This window comes from Perissodus microlepis, chromosome 19 (genome assembly GCF_051167445.1).
Source record: "Perissodus microlepis isolate ML-2025 ecotype Zambia chromosome 19, ASM5116744v1, whole genome shotgun sequence".
Lineage (NCBI taxonomy): Eukaryota > Metazoa > Chordata > Actinopteri > Cichliformes > Cichlidae > Perissodus > Perissodus microlepis.
Genome location: NC_140479.1, coordinates 16,606,483 through 16,625,981, shown reverse-complemented (window position 1 = coordinate 16,625,981; position 19,499 = coordinate 16,606,483). Strand labels below are relative to the sequence as shown.

The following is a 19,499-nucleotide window of genomic DNA, read 5'->3' as shown; positions in this document are numbered from 1 at the left end:
ACAATACAAAATATTTTCTTTGGTTTGATTCTCAAATTAAAGCATATGAAGGACGGATGTTGAGTTCAGATTGTGTTTAGTATTTATTCTATTGATTTCCTTTTAAGGCTCTAAACAATTATCCTGTGCATTCACTGATGTCCACACGCTTTAGTGTCTGCTGTGTATATCGCTCTACAGCTCATTAACGGACCTTCACGCCGACAGTTCATTTGTCCAATGGTTGTTTGGAATCCACTGGTTGTCCAATAGCAATCCAGCCTGAGCTGACGCTGCGTGCTTATTGGTGAGTAGTGTTAGTATGCCTCCTTTTCGTTGATGCCTTTCATTTGGTCAAGGTTGCACTTGCAGTTTTAACAGCAGAACGCGACTGGAGCTTCGTTTACGCGCAAACAGAGAGCAGCCCGATCAGCCGAGGCTCTGCCGAAACTTCTCCCGTTTCTATTTGCACACCCCGGAGGAATCTCTCACCTCTCAGGAGCAACCATGGATGAAATGGAGGAAGAGTTAAAATGCCCTGTTTGCGGCTCATTTTACCGGGAGCCCATCATACTGCCGTGCTCCCATAACATTTGCTTAGCCTGTGCTCGGAATATTCTTGTGCAGACCCCCGACGCCGAGTCTCCACAGAGCAGCCGAGCCTCCGGGTCCGGGGTCTCCGATTATGATTATCTGGATTTGGATAAAATGAGTTTGTATAGTGAGGCGGACAGTGGCTACGGTTCCTACGGGGGCTTCGTGAGCGCTCCGACCACCCCTTGCCAAAAATCACCGAACGGGGTTCGGGTTTTCCCCCCGACTGTCCCTCAGCCGCAGCAGCAGCACCTTCTACCGCACCCCGGCTCCTTAACTCCGATCCCTCGTAACTCTTGCATCACCTGTCCGCAGTGTCACCGCAGCCTCATCCTGGACGACAGGGGACTCCGCGGGTTCCCCAAGAACAGGGTGCTGGAGGGGGTGGTGGACAGGTATCAGCAGAGCAAAGCGGCCGCTCTCAAATGTCAGCTCTGCGAGAAGAGTCCAAAGGAGGCCACCGTGATGTGCGAGCAGTGCGATGTCTTCTACTGCGACCCGTGCCGCCTGCGCTGCCATCCTCCCCGCGGTCCACTCGCCAAGCATCGCCTGGTGCCGCCGGCGCAGGGGCGGATAAGTCGCCGCGCCAGTCCCCGCAAAATTTCCACTTGCACAGAGCACGAACTGGAGAATCTCAGCATGTACTGTGTACAGTGCAAGATGCCTGTATGTTATCAGTGTTTGGAGGAAGGGAAACACGGCACGCATGAGGTCAAAGCTTTAGGCGCAATGTGGAAACTGCACAAGGTACGTGCGTAAAAATGATCGGGGTTGTCTTCGTCCCTTACAAGTGCGTCTGTTTCTGTCTTTATTTGTGTTTTTGGCTGCTCTGTGCAATGATTCAACATCCTCTGAGCTGAGCAACAAGTCTGTGTTCGAAATAATTTGCACTGTCGTGTCAGCTCTGCTTAGCATCCGGTAGAGAGGTACAGAGCTGTGGGGTGTTCGTTCTGCCGCTTTGGATTTAAATGAGTGTTTAACAATAGTAAGAGGATGCATTTTATTGCCTGATACACGGTCCAGCTTCATCTGACGCTGCCTTTAGCCAAACACTGCCAAACAAACCTTAAAGGCAGTGGTTCGCATTTTTAATTCTATCTCATAAGTGGACAACTAGAAGATGCTGTTTTCTATTTGCATGACCATGTAAATGATGACCATCTGTCTCACGACATGCCAACATCAAATTTCTTCAGTGCTTTGACAGCTCACAGGCGCCCTGGAGATCATTAGGCATGGCAAACGCTGAAGCTATGCTTTATTGAGAATGGAGAGTGAAGCACAGATGCAGGCCTGTGGTGTGAATTGAGAAGCTATTTTGGAAGCTGAGTTGTTGTGGGCAGGAGAGGCAGAGCTGAGATTATCTACGCCTCTGCACCAGCAACCCTCACCTCCACACTCCAGCCTTCAATGAAGAAGGGAAGAATGTAGAGCTAGATATAACTCACACATGCACCCACACACACACACAGGGAGCATGATGTGTAGTGGTGGTGTCTCCTGGTTTCCATGTTAAAACCAAAAAAAAACAATGAATGTATTGAGTGCTGGTGCACAAGCAACACAAGCACATCATTATCTCCCCGTCCTCATCATTTATACTCAGCAGTCTGGTTTTATACGTCTCCAGAACAACAATTTAAAAGCACCCCACTCCGATCATTCCTTGTAGGGAGATAGAGTGTCACTTCAGATGCGATAGACAACTGTAAAATTGCTGGGAATATCAGATGGGGTCGAACATTTCGCTCAGATCAAATTTCCATCACATGAAAAGTTGCCAATCTGTTCTGCGTAATCATGCTTGGATGTAAAATGGGAAAAAGAGTATTTTTAGAAACCAATCAGTGGTACCAGGCATTTTAGTGCCAATATTCAGCAGGTGGCACTTTTTTTTTTCTTTTTTTTTTGACTGTATCTCACGGCACCTGGTTATTTCTGATCTATCATCTGATCATCTGAAGCTGCCCACGGAGCTGTGACAGATGGCTCAGAGCTCAGAGTTGGCAGAGTTGAGCATGGTCATCTTTGGGAGCTTCAGGGTATTCCTCACAATGTTCACTGGAGAAAAAGCGTTTTCACATCTTGATAAATATTTACTGCAAAATGACAAGAATACAAACAAATATTCTATGTAACGATTAGAAATCTCAACCTATTTTAGCTTATTTACTGATTCCCCCCCCAGTATGAAGTAGAGACTGACCAAACCTAGATTTCTGGCGCTAATGCCAAAATAGAGACACAGGTTTATCAAACAATATTGATTAAGTTACATTGCAAAGGGAAAATGATGTATTTGTGCCTTTTTAGGGGTCATTTCTCTTCTTCACTTGCACAAATATTAGAGATGGATCATCTCATAAAGCTTCACATTTAGCACACAGTCCTAGCTCTGTGTATTTCCTCCACCCGAGCATCTTTAAAACAGTATGATAGAATCTGGCCCCCTATGGAATCAAATTTTCACTCTCCTTACTGGGCAAGAAACAGGCTTCACATTTTTCAGCATTTTCCCAAAAAGCCTACCTCTGGAAAGACGGGTTAATAAAAATGAACCAAAACAGCACAGTTGCAAACTTCAAGAAAACTATTTGAGCTTCAAGGTTTTTGCCGTAGCCATAGAAAAACCAACCAGTATTCAAAAAGCATGTCCTGCTTACCCATATACTTACACAGCCTTAGAGATGCCCATAAACATCTTGCATTCCCCTTCATGCTTAAACTGATCAAAGCTTTTGGTTGTTTGATCTGTGCGCTTTTGTGACTGAGCCGGCGCATTTTTCATCTTTGCTGTCTAATGCTGATGCACAAAGTACCACACTAAGGATCTTGATCTCGAATCCACACCTGCAGCATTTACACTTCAGAGCTGGAAATGTGGTGATATCATTTAATAGGATCTGTTCTGTTTTTCAGTTGCATTTTTTCTTGAGCAGAAAAACAGTGATTTCTCCATCTTTCTGCAGCATTTCTCTCCTTGCTGTAAACGACTTTAACCACCTGCTGCCATAACAGCCAAATCCCTCTTCCTGAAGTACAAAGCAGCAAAGGTCTCTAAGATACTGGACCCCACGAGGAATCCACCCCACATGCTTTACACTTCTCCCCTCTGCTGCGTTCTAAAAATGAATGCTCTACATGCTCTCCTCCTGCATTAGTTCAAACGCATTCTTGGCTTCTCTTCTAGTCTCATAGGCAATAAAACACCCTGATTTATCTCCAAGCTCTCCTTTTGGTCACCCTAAACCAAAATGGTCATCAAGAAAGAGCAGAAATGAAAGAGTGACTTTGTACTGGAAGGTTTTATGTGGTGGCAGGACTTTAGTGTTGATCTCCATGAATCACATTAAAAAGAGTAAAGGGGTATCATCAGTGTGTTAAATTGCTACACAGTGAGTGGTCCTCAACTCTTCACGGATGTCATAACAGGTCACTGAATGCAATCCAAGTCACGGTCTGCCACTCATTATGTTTAGTGGCAATTAAAGGTGATTAATCAAACTGAATGTACTGCATGTGTGTGTGTGTGTGTGTGTGTGTGTAGAAAATAGGTAACAGATTGCAGCAGATTCTTTTTCCTGCTACAGGAAGGGAGATAAATCAAGAGGTTTGACTCTGAGGGTTTGCACATGTGCTATCTTTTATCTTTACTCCTATTAAGAAAAAAAGGTCTAACAGAAAGTGACACTAAGTTAACCCAAACTGATGCTCTACAAGCTCTCATTCAAGGTGGCCCCAAAAGCAAGCTAATGAGGACAGACAGAACAGGTCACATGGCCGGGAAACATTTTAAAGTCTTGTTTCAGCCTTGAAGCTGATGTAATTTCTTGTAATTTCTTGGTAGAAGAAGAAGCTACCTGGAGCTTCTGTTAAACTCAGTGGGAGAGAAGGAAAAGCCTTAAAAATTCACATACAAGAAGCAGGTTATTTGTGCTTTCCCGCTTTAACCCTTCTGTCCGACTGTCGGGACAGCCACATAAAGAGAAGCAGAAAAAACTGTCCAATACTGTATTTAATTAGTAATGAGAAGAATGTGTCATGCTTACAGTTAATTATTGCACAAATGTTTCAACTCAAAGGTGTTTTTCATGATGGCTTCGTTCAAAATACGCTTACTGGACAGTTTATTAGTTACAGCCTGCCATTTCTGGTATGGACTTTCTTTCACCTTCAGAACTGCCTTAGCAAAGTGCTGGAAAAATTCCCCAGAGATTCTGGTTTATATTGACATGATAGCATCACATTGTTGCTGCAGATCTGCTGGTTGTTCATCTCCTGTCCCACCAAATCCCAAAGCTGCTCTGCTGGACTGAGATTTGGTGACTATCGAGTCCAGTTGAGTACAGTGAACTTAGACCTCTCTGCATTGAATCATTGCTTGTTATTAATCTCTGGCTCTCTTCCACAGCATGTCTTTTGTCCTGGCTTCCTTCTCTCACCCCAACCACTCGCGGCAGATGGCCGCCCCTCCCTGAGCCTGGTTCTGCCGGAGGTTTCTTCCTGTTAAAAGGGAGTTTTTCCTTCCCACTGTTGCCAAAGTGCTTGCTCATAGGGGGGTCATAAGATTGTTGGGTTTTTCTCTGTGTATTATTGTAGGGTCTAGTGCCTTGAGGCAACTGTTGTTGTGGTTTGGCGCTATATAAATAAAATTGAATTGAATTGAACTCATTGTCATGTTGAAGAAGCCAGTTTGAGATTATTTGAGCTTTATGGCGTGTTATCCAGTTTGAACCACCACCAGCAGCCTAAAATGTTGATTAAAAGCAGGATGGCTCAATTTTTATGTTGTTTAAACCACTCTACCATCCACATGTTGCAGCAGAAATCAAGACTCATAACACCAGGCGAGGTTTTTCTAATATTATGTTATTCAGCTTTGGTGAGACGTGCAAATTGTTGCCTAATTCTCCTGTTCTTGGCTGACAGAAGTGGTCTTCTGCTGCTGTAGCCATCTGTTTCAAATAACAAGCGGTTGTTGTTTCCTTCCTACCAGCTCAAGGCAGCCAGCATTCTCCTCTGACCTCTGGCATCAACAAGGCATTTTTGCCTCTCACTGGTCCATTCGGCCCATTCTCTGTAAACCCTGGAGATGATTATGTGGGAAAATCCCAGTAGATCAGCAGTTTCTGAAATAGACCAGCCCAACCACGCCACGTTCAAGATCCTTTAAAACACCTTTCTTTCCCATTCTGATGTTCGGTTTGAACTTCAACAGGTCATCTTGAGCATGTCTGCATACCTAATTGCATTGAGTTGCATTTTGCTGCTTTGAGCTGCCGTGTGATTGGTTGATTAGAAATTTATGTTAATGAGCAGTTGAACAGGTGTACCTAATAAAGTGTCTAGTTAGTGTAAGTGCATAAGGACATTTTTCAGTAATGGTCCAACGCCGTGCAGTGATACAGCTCACACTACCCTTAAATATGTCTTTTTTATAAGTGACTCTGTGTAGATAAAAGACACGGTTGCTCAATTGTTTAAGAAAGCACTAATAAATGCAGAGGGCAAAGTCAGGCCTGAGGTTTTTCAAGAATGAATTTTCACAGTGGGCGTAAGCTTCAGTGTCTTAAAGCCGTTTAGGTTGATGCTGCTCCATTAAAGGCGCTGATATTTACCCCTCAAGCTGCCATGTAAAGAGATTATCTGTGTAAATGTTAATGAAAGAGGGAGATAAGAAAGCAGCAAAATGAGAGCGATGAATGACCCCAAACACCCCAAAGAGAAGAAGTGAACCAGAGAATGAGCAGGAAGGAGAGGCAGAGCCGCGCTGAAGGTCTCATCAGTGAGGTAAATGAGTCGGGTTTGCACAGAAAACACTGACATATTTTTATATAACTTCTCCGGGTGAGAACACAGACTGTCTGAATATTTTAGCTTGCTCCAGGCATGGAACTGGAGAGAGATAAATGCCTAGAAAATCCACAGTGCCATTTCTCCTTTGTGACCCAACTGGGAAAGGAACAAAAAAAGAGTTATTCTTTTCAGCTCAAGCAGTCAAATGTTTTAAACGGCATAATTTATTTTGCTCTGCTACATCTGGCTGCTCTGAAACAGTCAGCCCACATTATTAAATAAGGACACCAAAAAAGTGAGCTCAAACTGAGACGTGGGCAGCACAAGTTAAATCGTGCACTGACCTTGTTTTTGTCAGCATAACTCACAGATTTATCATCAGCATCATCAACATCATTGTCCTGACCATAAAGTGGCAAACCCTGAAGTGGCACTGATGTAATTATCATCAATCTGTTCTCAGAGTCTTGTCTAATTAGCTTCAAGTATGGATATAGCTGAACGATTAATTTAATAGGAAGAGTTACACGGTCCAGTTACGAAACAGTGTTCAGGCTTTTCAGTGACATCTGTAGGTTGTTTTTGCTTAAAGGAATGAAATAGACATGATGAACTGACCAGGGCCTTCTACCTGGCACAAAATGTTGCTGTGGCTGTGGCTCAGGTGGTAGAGCAGTTCGTCTACAAATACTCAGGCGAAATACTCAACCAAATACCCAAATCAGAACCGATGCATCTATCAGAGTCTGAGTGAGTGTTTCTCAAAGTGAATGTGTGCACGACTGGGTGAAAAGTACTCAACTTGAGTATAAAGGTGCAAGTACTAGTTTATCTACCTAATAGAGACTGTCATAGGCATCTTTGGCCTATGCCAAGACGACGATTCAAAATGCATTAAAAACAAACAATGCCAATATTTAGGCATACCCAAGTGATTGAAGGATTCTGCATTCACGACCTCAGAATCTCATCTCTGCTTTTTGTGGATGATGTGTTCCGGTTGGCTTGATCAGGTGGTGGCCTCCAGCTCGCACTGGAGCAGTTTGCAACTGAATGTGAAGTGGCATGTATGAGAATTAGCAGCTCCAAGGCCATGGTCCTCAGCTGGATCAGGGTGGAGTGTCCACTCCGCGTCAGAGACGAGTTGCTGTCCCAAGTATCTCGGGATCATGTTCACAAGAAATGGAAGACAGTAACAGGACATCGACAGATGAGTCGGAACCATGGCTGCAGTGATGTGGACGCTGTACTGGTCTGTCATGTTGAAGAGACAGCTGATTGTGAAAGCGAAGCTCTCGATTTATTGGTCGATCCACATCCCTACCCTTACCTGGTACGAGCTGTGTGTAGTGACCGAGAGAGCAAGATCTCGGATACAAGCTGTGGAAATGAGCAGAGTGGCTGGGCTCTCCCTTAGATAGGGTTAGGAGTTCGGCCATCTGGCAGGGGCTCAGAGTAGAGCCAACACTCCTCCACATGAAAAAGAGTCTTCTGAGGTGGTTTATGCAGCTGATTAAGATACCTCGTGGGCGCCTCTTGGGTGAGGTGTTCCAGGCCCTGAGGCCTGGAGTTCCCCATCCCTGTCTAACAAGGAAGAGGCCCAGGGGTAGACCCAGGACAAGCCGGAGAGATTATTTCTCTCAGCTGCCCAGGAACGCCTTGGTGTTCCCCCAGATAAGCTGGAGAAGGTGGCTAGAGAGAGGAATGTCTGGGCTTCTCTGCTTGCTCACCAGCAATTTGATCATAAAGATTATACCATCCAAGTACCTAGAATGTACACTTGCCACACGTGCACTTGTCAGTAAAGAAATAAATGATTTCCAATCATCAGGTACTTTCTGCCTGATTTTATCCATTTGACATTTTCAGTTAGACCAGCAGGTAAGCCTCTTGATCATCTGCAGCAGACGCTGGCCTCACTGATAAGAATAGATCACGTCTGCCCCATTTCCTGCAGTGCTGTCCCAAGGGTCTTTCACACAATGACTCAGTTTGTCACATGGAGAAACTGTGGCAACTTTCAAATCCCCTCCTATAATTATTTTAGTTTTATCTGTCTTTTTGTGTGTGTGTGTGTGTGTGTGTGTGGATAGTTAACGGCTCCTTGTGCATTATTGATGACTTAAGTGATGAATAATGCACCAGCCACTTAGGTTCTCCCTGCAGAAGACAGTGTCGTACGGGATCTTGTTAAACACAGAGGAGAAACACAATCTGTGCCGACTCTTAACTCTTCCAACATGTCAGGGCTTAATTTTTTAACAACAAAAGGTTCCCATGATACAAAATATCATCAAGTCGCCCGCTGAATATTGCAGTCTGGGTTCTCCAAGGATTGCCTCAGCTCATGTAAACAACCACAATCTTTCATGTTAAAGTTTCCGGTTGGTCTCTCTGTAGAGAAAAGCACAATCAGTAATCAAGCTGTGTAGAATTGCATTCATTTTCACGTTCTTTCATCTGGAAGCTGTGGGGAAAAATGTATTATTTAATTTTGTTTGCTTGTTTTGTGTCTTTGTCATCCAGAAGTTGACCTTCTGTCAGCTTATGTCTGTTTACAGTATGTAGCCAAAATGACTGTGTATTACACGCGGGATTAAGTGTGCATAAAGAGAGTACTTAAAGAAAGTACTTAAGACTGAGAGCGGAGCATTTCACAGAGGGGTATCGCCACAATTTTTGAAAGTAGGTTATGGGAACTCAAAATGCTATCTTTGCAGTGACAGGGATGGAAAGCTTTGTGCCTATGTGTGTTTTTAATTAGCATGGAGTGTTTTTACTTTTCTACTTCTCTAACTTTAAGAGCTTTGCAGTGACATTATACCTTCCTCCTACTGTCCTTGCACTTCCCACTTCCTAGTGGGTGCTTTAATCCAAAATGGCTCTGATGCCTTTCTGACATTCGCGCTTTCCTGTGACAGATTGGCTAGTTCACTCGGCCGCGGAGAGAAAATGAAACATGCAGAATGGCCCTGGAGCTGGTGGTGAATTATTCATCCTATGCACATGTTCCCACTTGGCTTAATTACTAAGATGATTAGTACTTCCAAATAGCAGGTATATCCTAAGCCCCCCACCCCCCCACCCCCCCACCCCCACCCCACTAACTCAACAACCCCTCGAAGCTCATCCCAAAACATTGCATCATCCTCTTCTCCAGTCTAACGTTGCATGATGCTTTTATTTCCACTATCCCTGAACAAGATGTATTTTATCCCCAGGGCAAGCTTGAAGTTGCATTGCATTAATGTAAGTAGAGGATTCAGCTGAAACTTTTAGAAAGCCCTATTCTCTCTGAGGGTATCAGCCAGAACTAATATCACAGTAGCATGAATCATGCCATGACAGTGAAATATATTCTCTTTTAAAAGCAATGAAAATGCAAATGCAGGAAGATGAGATGTAAATGTCATGTATTTTAAGTTATCGCTAAATGTTCTCATCAATCATCTTAGAAATGATGAAAATCTCATCAAGCTGCATGCAAACCAAAAACACAAGAATAAAAACTGTAACAAATGGATGAAGTAAAATATTTCCTTGGGATATCATCAGCAAGTCTTCCACACATTACAACTATCGGGCCACCTACACATTAATCCATAGACATTAAAATTGAGTTGGCCCTTCATTTGCAAATATAAGTTTCCAAAATTCTGGGAAATATTTCTACATAAATCTATAGAAATGTTTTGTCTGTTCATCAAGAAGAGCATTTGTGAGGTCAGATATTGGTGCTGAATGAGAGTGCCTGGCTCCCAGTCTCTGCTCTAATTCATCCCAAAGGTGTTGGATGGGGTTGAGGTTGGGGCTCTGTGCCAGTCAGTCAATTTCCTCCACGCCAAACTCATCCGACCATACCTTTATGGACTTTGATTTGTGCACTAGGGCACAGTCATCCTGGAAAAGAAAAGGAAAAGGCCTTGCCAAAAATGTTCCCACAAAGTTGGAAGCCTAGATTTGCCCAAAATATCTTGGTACAGTAAGCTGAAACATTAAAATTTCCCTTAAGCCCATGCCAACTTTAGAAAAACAACCTGTACAATGCAGTCAGGCAGCATTCTGGTTTTTACCAAACCTACACTAATTCTTCAGGTTTCCCCTGATCCCAAGTACAGTAGCAGTGTGCTGTACACCAGCGGTCCCCAACTCCCGGGCCTCGGACCGGTACCGGTCCGTGAGTCGTTTGGTACCGGGCCGCGAGAGTTGAGGCTCAGGTGTGAAATGTATAGTTTTCAGGGTTTTTAATCGGTTTTCAGCGTTATTTTGTTATCGTTTTTATCGTTTTTATTGTTTACTCTGTTTTCCTTGGTCTTTTCACATGTGTTATGAATAAATGTTTGTTTTTTTTCGGTACCGGTACTAGTTTTATTTTGTTGTATTTATCCGCGACACCTTAAAGGCCGGTCCATGAAAATATTGTCGGGCATAAACCGGTCCGTGGCGCAAAAAAGGTTGGGGACCGCTGCTGTACACCACTCTATCTAATAGTAAGGCTTGCATGCAGCTGCTCAGCCATCATAACCCATGCTATCATGATATCCCGGCACACAGATTTTGTGCTTATGTTAATGCCAGATGAGGTTTGGAGCGCTGTAGTTATCGACTCAGCAGAGTGTTGGCAACTTTAGGTGATCTCCTGCTTCATGAATGAATTGGTACAGTCCCTAAATGCTTCCACTTTGCAATTTTACCTGTTACAGCTGATTGTGTTCACGGCATCATTTTACAGTATCACACTTGAATTTAGTGAGAATAGTTATTCTTCCACAAATTCTTGTAAAGGTAGCCTGTCTGGCTGATTTCTTGATTTTATGAGACTGAAAACGTCTGAATTCAAAGATTAAGAGGTGTGGCTCAACAGAGACCTGAGTGTTTTTCAGTTAACCTCAGTATTTGTAGCTGATTGACTTAGTACCTACAAACCAAACGAAAACACACAAGTTATCAATTGAAAGCCCAGGATATCCTCTATTTATTACATCAGGACTTAGTAGGGTAGCTCAAATATGTCAAAAGATATAGACCAGAAACAAATGTTCATTACAGAGGTCATAAATGAATAAGCTGGTTCTCAGGAGGATATAAAGAAATATATTTCAAATATACTGGAAACAAATATCAGCATGTCGTTTAAAGCTCTGATCCATAAATTTATAAACTGTTTTGTAGCTTCCATGTTGTTTCCATCTTCTCATTCTCATTTATATGCAAAATTGGGAAAATGGCTTCCCAGCTTGTGTAGTTGAATTGTATGAAGAGCACTTGGATGAAAAAATAATCAAAGCAAATTATATATTTGCCTTAGAGATGTGGCCTCAGTCTTTTTTTTCCTGTCATGAATAGTTTAGCTGTTACTTAAAAATAAGTCATTAAATGCAAAAAGTCTGCGACAGAACTTGAGGTGTGAACAACAAGTTTTCTTACTTGACCTCAGTCTCTTTCTTGATTTGTTGCTAAAGTCTGTCTTCCCATATGCCGACCTGCCGGTCTTGGCACCGTGGACACCGCAGAGCAGGAAGTCGCCGTGAGCTGTGCAAAAATAAACCAGCCTCCACTTTCGTGGCACTTTTTGACCTGGTTTTGAGGACTGAGCTCTGCAGGCTCTCAAACAGACACTGCAGAAAAACGCCCCCGGACAATCGAGTGCTTTTCATTTCATCTGCTCTGTCACCAAACGCAAGCTGACTGTTAACTAGGCGAGGCTCGAGCTCTCACAGTATCCATCACTGTATCAGAGAGCAAAATGAGAGAACTGAGAGTGAAAACCAGCTCTTAGTTTAGGACAGATGAAAGGGCAGGTGCGAAGGACCGGCTGATCAGTGATGAAGTCACCAGAGTGTGATTGGCAGGATCTTAAAATGATGGTGGCGGCTTAGCGATCCAGGCAGAGTGCAGCTGATTGATTTCAGAAACCCAAAAGGGTTGTCCTAAAAAGTGAGTGAGTTGAAAAAAAAAAAGTTTTTTCTTTTCTGTTGTGGATTTGAATTCAAATCAGAAGATGTCTTCCTTATCTAAGGGGGATGTTTTGACATTTGGTAAATTCTTCTATTTCTGTCATTGCCAAGAGTTTGATTGGTAACGCTGTCATATCTGAGCAGTAGCTATAAAGCTGGAGCCAGGAAAGCTTTGCATAAAGATGACTGAAAACATGGAAATCTGCCCACCAGCACATCTAAAGCTCATTAAACCCTGTTTGTTTATTCTGTACACAAAACAAAGTTTAAAAAAAAAAAAACTTCTGAAAGAAAGACACTTAGCTCAACCTAGAAACAACCTGGAACAAAACTGAAAAAAATTGGTAAATTTACTACAGTTGTGAAGAAACACGCTGTTGTGTGAAGAGCTATTCGTTATACTGGTTAACGGTTGCTAGGGAAAAAAGTGTGTTCCCCGACTTGCTGGCGAGTGATTCATGGTTGCTGGCTGTTGCTATGTGAAGTCACATGCACAAAGTAACAGAAAGGGCGCTTCACCAAAAAGCTTCTTGTGATCTCGTTAGTCACTGGCTAGCCCAGTGGTAATAAAACTTGAAATAATGAAACATAAATCAGAAATAGAGATTGTTTGCTTCCAAAGAAAAAGTTGTGCCTCAGTGATGCACTCAACGTTTCGCTACTGCTTAGAATTTAGCCAGCCAGTGTTTGTAGAAAACTCCATTCAAAACATCATCACAGGAAATGCTAGCAATTGAAACAATCACAAGGAGGTTTTTTTTGCACATTTTTTGCCTAGCAACAGGTGGTTTCCAGGTAGCCCCTGACCAGGCTGTAGTTTAGCAGTCATTTTCCCTGCAACTGCAATCACCCACAGCTCATAACTGTTCAGGGAATACTCATTTTTCTATCACTGACTGGTCTCTCTGAGGCTAAACTGTAATCTTGATTGTAACATGTCTAACATGACGAACAAGTTGTTGACAAGTCGGTATGTTTCATTCAAATTAAGAGCAATATTCTAGTGACTAAAGCAATCACAAGGTTGAGGAATACGCACTTCTCACTAGTGACCAGTGGTTGCCAGGGGACCACTGACCAGTTTCTAGGCCTATGCGAATGGGGCCCTCACCAATCGATTTCCCAACAATTGCCAACCAACGACTCGTCCACAGGTTAGAAAATACACATTCCTCCCCCTTGACCAGTGCCTGCCAGATGGTTTCAGGCCTTTTTCGTTTGACCTTACATTGTCACACGTCCAAAATAGCAGTTAAGTCGTGGCTAGTGATCACATGACCAGAAGTGTGTGAGTGGATTCAATGGAAGCCAAAGAGATCGGGTTATTTTATAACAGTAAGTAGAATAGAATAGAATAGAATAGAATAGAATAGCCTTGTCATTGTAAATGTACAAGAAAATTATGAAATTCATTAAATTTTACAATAGCAAGAATTCAAATGTCTTAAATTCTAGCTATAGTCCATTTTTTATTGTATATTTATTATCTTTTACTTAAATTTGTAGCATAGTAGCTTGGGCAGGATTAGCAATTTAAAGACTTCAGTTTTTCCTTTTGAGACTTTCTGATTTTACAAGTATTTGCCATTTTTTTTAGACTAATGTTTGATAAGTACATACTTATAAGAGGTCAAACAGGTCTTCAGAATTCATAGAAATCTGTTGTTACTTTATTCTTATATGAAAGAAAACTTACACTTCAAGTCTTCTCTTTCATTTCTTTTCTTTGCAGTGTTGAAGTATGCAGCCCTAAATAACACAGAGGACATTTTTTGAAATCCCACACAATTGAAGAAAGTTTACATTTGGATCTTTGCTCAGCTGTTACCAGGTCTTACAGTCCCCCCAGTGCAGTAGACTCATGTTAACGGCAGCTGTCATGGTTTCCCAAACATCAAGGTCGAAGGTCAGCTGTCGGCCCCCGCAGATTGATTCCCACTCGTCCGGCCAACGTCAGATTCCACGAGCTGGGCTGACAAAGAGGAGCAGACTGCGTGTGATGAGTTGTTTTCACAGCGTTTTCTACTGTATCAGCTAGTCGCTAGTTTTATTGCTGTCTTCCTGCGTTGAAGTGGAGTTTTTCTTTTCTAGATAAGGCCCAGTGCCCTCGTTTACTCCCAGAAGACAATACACCCACCAGCTTGACGGTTGTTCACTCAAGCGAATGAGTTTCCCACAGGGTCAGGCCAAGTCCTCTCTCCCTGTCACCTCCATGTTCACACAGCCTTTGCTTCACATACATGAAAAACTCATCTCAAAAGCGTTTCTGTGTCAGCGCACACGCACAACAATGGCATTTCCCGTCATATGTGCTCCACACACCAGAGTCCCAGCTATAACATTAACAGTGCAAAAGTTAAATGCTTATAGATGTACACATCATCTCAGTTTTAAGCTGAAAATGACATTTTGTGTGAGAAAATTAGGCTGTCAGTGCATTTTGTCTCAGGGGTGAAAGCTCTGACACTTTAAAATGTCAGATTCTCAGCCGCTATCAAAAGCAGCTTTGTTTGTAAGTCGGCCCATGTTGAGTGCCTTTGAGTTAATCATTTAAAAAAAAGAAAGAAACCCACTCGTTTCAGTGTGAACCCGAGATATTTCACATTTTTCTTTTCATCTTCATTTCATTTGTTAGCATGCAACCATTCCACAGGACTTCCGTCAACATGATGTCAACAGGTAATTGTGATCCTGATTTGCTGCAGTCTTTGAGGAGCAAAGATGGGCAGATTTGCTCCAGTTTCTCAAGAAATGCAAGAGAAAATTGTAGAAATATTTAAAAATGGTGTTCCTCAAAGAAGAAAGAAATCTGTTGGAATTTCAGTGCATAAAGGGGAAAGGTGGAAGCCTACGCTGAACACTCGTGACCCCAGTCGCTCAGACATCACTGTCATCCATCAACAGCTGATATAACAATAAAAGCAAGGGATTTCTGTGGGAAACCTTTATGAAGCACTACAATCACAATTACATTCACAAATGCAAATTTAAATTTTACTGCATGCTGATCTGTGACGATGAAAACATGTTCTGGTAACAACAATCGGTATCCCAGATCTTTTTTTAGAAGACATGGAAACCGTGTGCTCTGAACCAAAGACAAAAACGCCATCCAGACTGTTGTCAGCAACAAGTAAAACAACATCTATGCACTTTTCAACAAAACAAAATAAAACCACATTATAAAGGCCCACCTGCAGTCCTGACCCATCCCCAGTAGGAAATATGTGGAGAATTTTAAAACGCAACAAAAATGCAACAAAGATGTGTTTGCAGGAGGAAAGGTAAAAAATAACACCTGAAACATTTTGTTGCTTGGTATCCTCAGTGCTTAAATGTCTCATATGTGTTTATTGCTTTACTATTCAAATGTTTTTTGGGAATTTGTTGCAAGCCTGAACTGCAGGAATGAAATAAAGTCGATCATATTGTCTGCAATCAAAAGCCAAAGTAAATATGTAAGTGTTTTTTTTAGTCAGCATCGTGCATGTCATCCCAACTTTTTCTGATCTGGGGTTGTAGCACATGATGAACTGTCAGGGCTGGAATCTGCATCCAAAATAACTCTTGCTGGGCTGCCTCCATGTGTCTTTCCTGTCAGTGTTAAAGGTCTCACGGAATAGTTTTGGGGCCTTAGCTGTTGTGTAAAACAGGATGTCGGGGTTGGAAATATTTAGGTGGGGTTTGAGTTAAAAAGTTAAGACAACAAATGTCATGGTCCTGGGCCATGTTGGCCCAGTATTCTTAGTTTTCATGTATTTGTGTATTGTTCCTTATTTAGGCCATGCTTCCTGGGTTGCTCTGTTACGTTGTTCCTTATGTGTTTTCCCCTTGTGACTCTTACCCCCTGTGTGCCCCTCTGTGTATCTGTGAGCCCTCGTCTCTCCTTGTGTTTTATTCCATGTTTTCCCCAGCCCGTTATGTCTGTGTTCTCCCCGTGCTCTCTCTCCTCCTGTCTGAACCTCTGTGTACTTCCTGTTTTACTTTGACAGTCTCCCGTCAGTGTTGCATTTACTCCTGCCGTGTCTTGTTATGATTATCAGTGTCACCTGTGTTCCCCGTGTGTTCCCACTTCCCTCGTTAACCCTCTGTGTATTTATGTCTGCGTCTCCCTCCGTTCGGTGTCGCGTTCTCCCTCATCCGTGGCCGTGCGTTTCCCTGTGTGTTACGTTATAGTTTCCCGGTTTAATTTGTATGGTTCTGTTCTCCAGCAATAAAGCTGTGAATTTTGAGTTCATTCCTGCCTCTGTGGATTTGCGATTGGGTCCTCATCCAGCCTGCACACAGCCGAATCATGACAACAAAATCCACTGTTAGCCCCTATTCAGCAAGGATGAAGGACTACAAAAAAGATGGTTGCGTGACAGAGCAGCTGATAGTCCACGAGGCATATTAATTACATGGTTATCTTCAGTTTCCATTAATCTAATTTAATGCAAAAATTGTGTGGGGAAAGGCCCAGCTGAATGACCAAGGTGACAAAATCACGTGTTTTTTCCAAAAACCCAAAGATATGCAATTTGTTTTCAAATGAAATGAAGAAAGCTGCAAATAAACAAAATTGTTACTGAATCTTCTGACCCAGTAAGTGATTAATGGAATAAAAGCTAGAGGTTCATGTTCTGTATCACTATGAACTGGCCCAAAATTAGGTTTATATTTCATTAGATCTTTGTAGTATTTGTGTATGACCCTGGAGTTTTTAAATACTATTATGGCTCTGATTATAATTTAGATTCATTTCCTTCTTTAGATTCTGAGGATTCAGCACTTCATCTGTTATTTGAATGTACTGCAAGTCCATGTAATTATACTTTATTGTCTCTTTCCACAGGGTCAACTGTCCCAGGCCCTCAACGGCCTGTCAGATCGAGCCACTGAGGCCAAAGAGTTCCTGGTTCAACTAAAAAATATGGTCCAGCATATCCAGGTATACGCAGACACACGCGCACACGTGGGGTTTTTTGTTTTGTTTTGTTTTTTGCACACACCCATAATCTGCATGAATATTTTCTTCTACCAAGCTGTAATCCCCCTCTGTGATCCCAGACTGTCCACTGACTGCCGTGAGCAGCAGACACAAAAAGGCTTATTGTATACATTTGAATTTCACATTTTCTAATCTTTGGCTTGAACTCTGCACAGGGCCAGATGGGAAGATACTATCTTAATAAAACTATAAAAGATGCTTGCATCAAATTTGAGCTCAGGATGCAAAACAAAGGTGGTTATAAAGATTAACATTTACAGAAACACATGATTATATTAGCATTAATGGGAATTCCCCTTTATTCACATTCATCTATATTATTTTCTTCCATCTAACACATTAACCAGGTCTAAATTTAGATGCTCATGTGGAGACAAAGCTTTGGTCAGCTTATGAGGGCGATTAGAGCAGGAAGGTGGGATTAAAACCTCTCGTGGATAGTCGTCACACAGTGTGAAATGGTGAGGGTGAGGTAAAAGAGTAGAGAGGAGGTGACGAGCAACAAAAAAAACTTAAGATGTGTGAAAAAGTGACAGCATGAGGCGTAATTGTCAAGTTTATTACTCTGCTGATGCATGAATCATGATGATTTTACTCACGCTTCTCGTCTGAGGAGGAGGTATCTCAGCAAACTATCCATCCCATCATTAAACTCTATTCATTTTGTCATTCCTGTATTTCACTGTTACTCCTGCTATTAAAGTGATGCACACGGCCTTAAAAGTATCCTCCATCTTTTTCTTTTGTTATTGTTGTTTTGTTTCCAGCTGCAGATTCCTGCATATTTTCTGTCTTCAGATGCTTTGCTTTTCCAGCTTCTTGTAAATTTTTCCTGCAGGAGAACGGTGTGGAGTTTGAGGCTTGCTTGGTGGCGCAGTGCGACGCCCTCATCGACGCCTTGAACCGGCGCAAGGCCCAGCTGCTGTCTCAAGTAAACAAAGAGCACGAACACAAGCTGAAGGTGAGTGAGCATGACAAGATCTGTTCCTGGAATCCACTTGTATGCATCAGAAGGCTGGATGCGTTAAATGGATAATGAGGCGTTAACCCTAATGAGGTATTGATTCATGAGCCACACAAGTGCAAACCGAAACAAAATTATCTTAAAAATATCCTTGTTTTTCTTTAGAAGTTGCCAGGTTGGGACTTTAAATTTGATCTGCTTCATAGTGGTTGTTTGCTGCTGTGTAATCTTGCAGTGTTGGTTTGACAAATTGAGGGCGGTGATTGTGACTGATGGATGAGCTGGCGCTGCAAGTGAAGTTTCATATTGTAGTGGATAAAATACAAAGTCGTGAGGAAAATCTCTTTGCTCTTAAAGAATCTGAAGTTATGTATTTTTCCAGTTGCATTTTTTAGGTTTTGCAGTATCTTAACGATTTTGATAAAGATTAATGAGAAGTCGTACACCGTACTACCGATTTCAGATGCATAAAGAGCTGCATTTTTCTTTAAGCCATCTGCAACACATTGAACGGGGGACATAAGTGAGATGAGAGGATGGAGAGATACATTTGTGCTGTACAGCATCCAATTTCACACTCGGTTGCTCTGTAGAATTGAGGTTTCACACGTGTAGGTGGTTTGAGGAACATGGCTTGTGCATGGCAACATGTGGGCATACAGGACCAGCAACAGACATTTTTTATTTATTTTTTTTAGTCCTGCCTATATATATATATATATATATATATATATATATTTTTTTTTTTTTTTTTTTTTTTAATATATATATATATATGTTTTAGATGTGATTTCATGGAAATTACCGTACTTTTCCACAGGAGGCACTGTGGCTATCAGTTACATTCAACTCGCATCCTTGATGTGACATTCTTGCCTCCTGTAATCTCCTGAAACTGTAAATAAAAAATGACACAATAAACACCACATAGTCATACTCTCCTAAGGATCTGCAATAGAAGAGAATAGGGACACTAAACCCTCACCACTGGCTAAACTACAGTGATTCTCAGAAACTCGGCTATTACAAGTGCCGTCGCTGCTGCAGTGTTTTCTTGCCTATAGGAGGCATGATTTTAGTTTGCAGTGGTGTGCGGCACGATGCACATGAAAAATGAACTGTGTCCTCTCAGTGGATGAATTTTCAAATACGGATGGATCTTAAGGGACACTGGACAGATTCACACCTCCAACACAGATGAATTTTAATGCATGTCAGT

At 42.2% G+C, this 19,499-nt stretch overlaps 1 protein-coding gene across 4 annotated transcripts in view; it reads left to right on the top strand.

Annotated features, from left to right (window-relative positions):
* Nucleotides 1-325: 325 nt before the first annotated feature.
* Nucleotides 326-19,499, top strand: part of trim9 (tripartite motif containing 9) — a 44,184-nt gene continuing 25,010 nt past the window's right edge. For 3 of the 4 annotated variants that reach the window (XM_084914167.1, XM_084914168.1, XM_084914166.1), the window contains exons 1-3: nt 327-1,320; nt 17,161-17,256; nt 18,155-18,277. In XM_084914167.1, coding sequence (XP_084770293.1) covers nt 487-1,320; nt 17,161-17,256; nt 18,155-18,277 — 1,053 coding nt within the window. In that variant the 5' untranslated portion in view covers nt 327-486. Of the gene's footprint in view, nt 1,321-17,160; nt 17,257-18,154; nt 18,278-19,499 lie in introns of all 4 variants that reach the window. The other variant, XM_084914169.1, reaches the window with a different exon arrangement.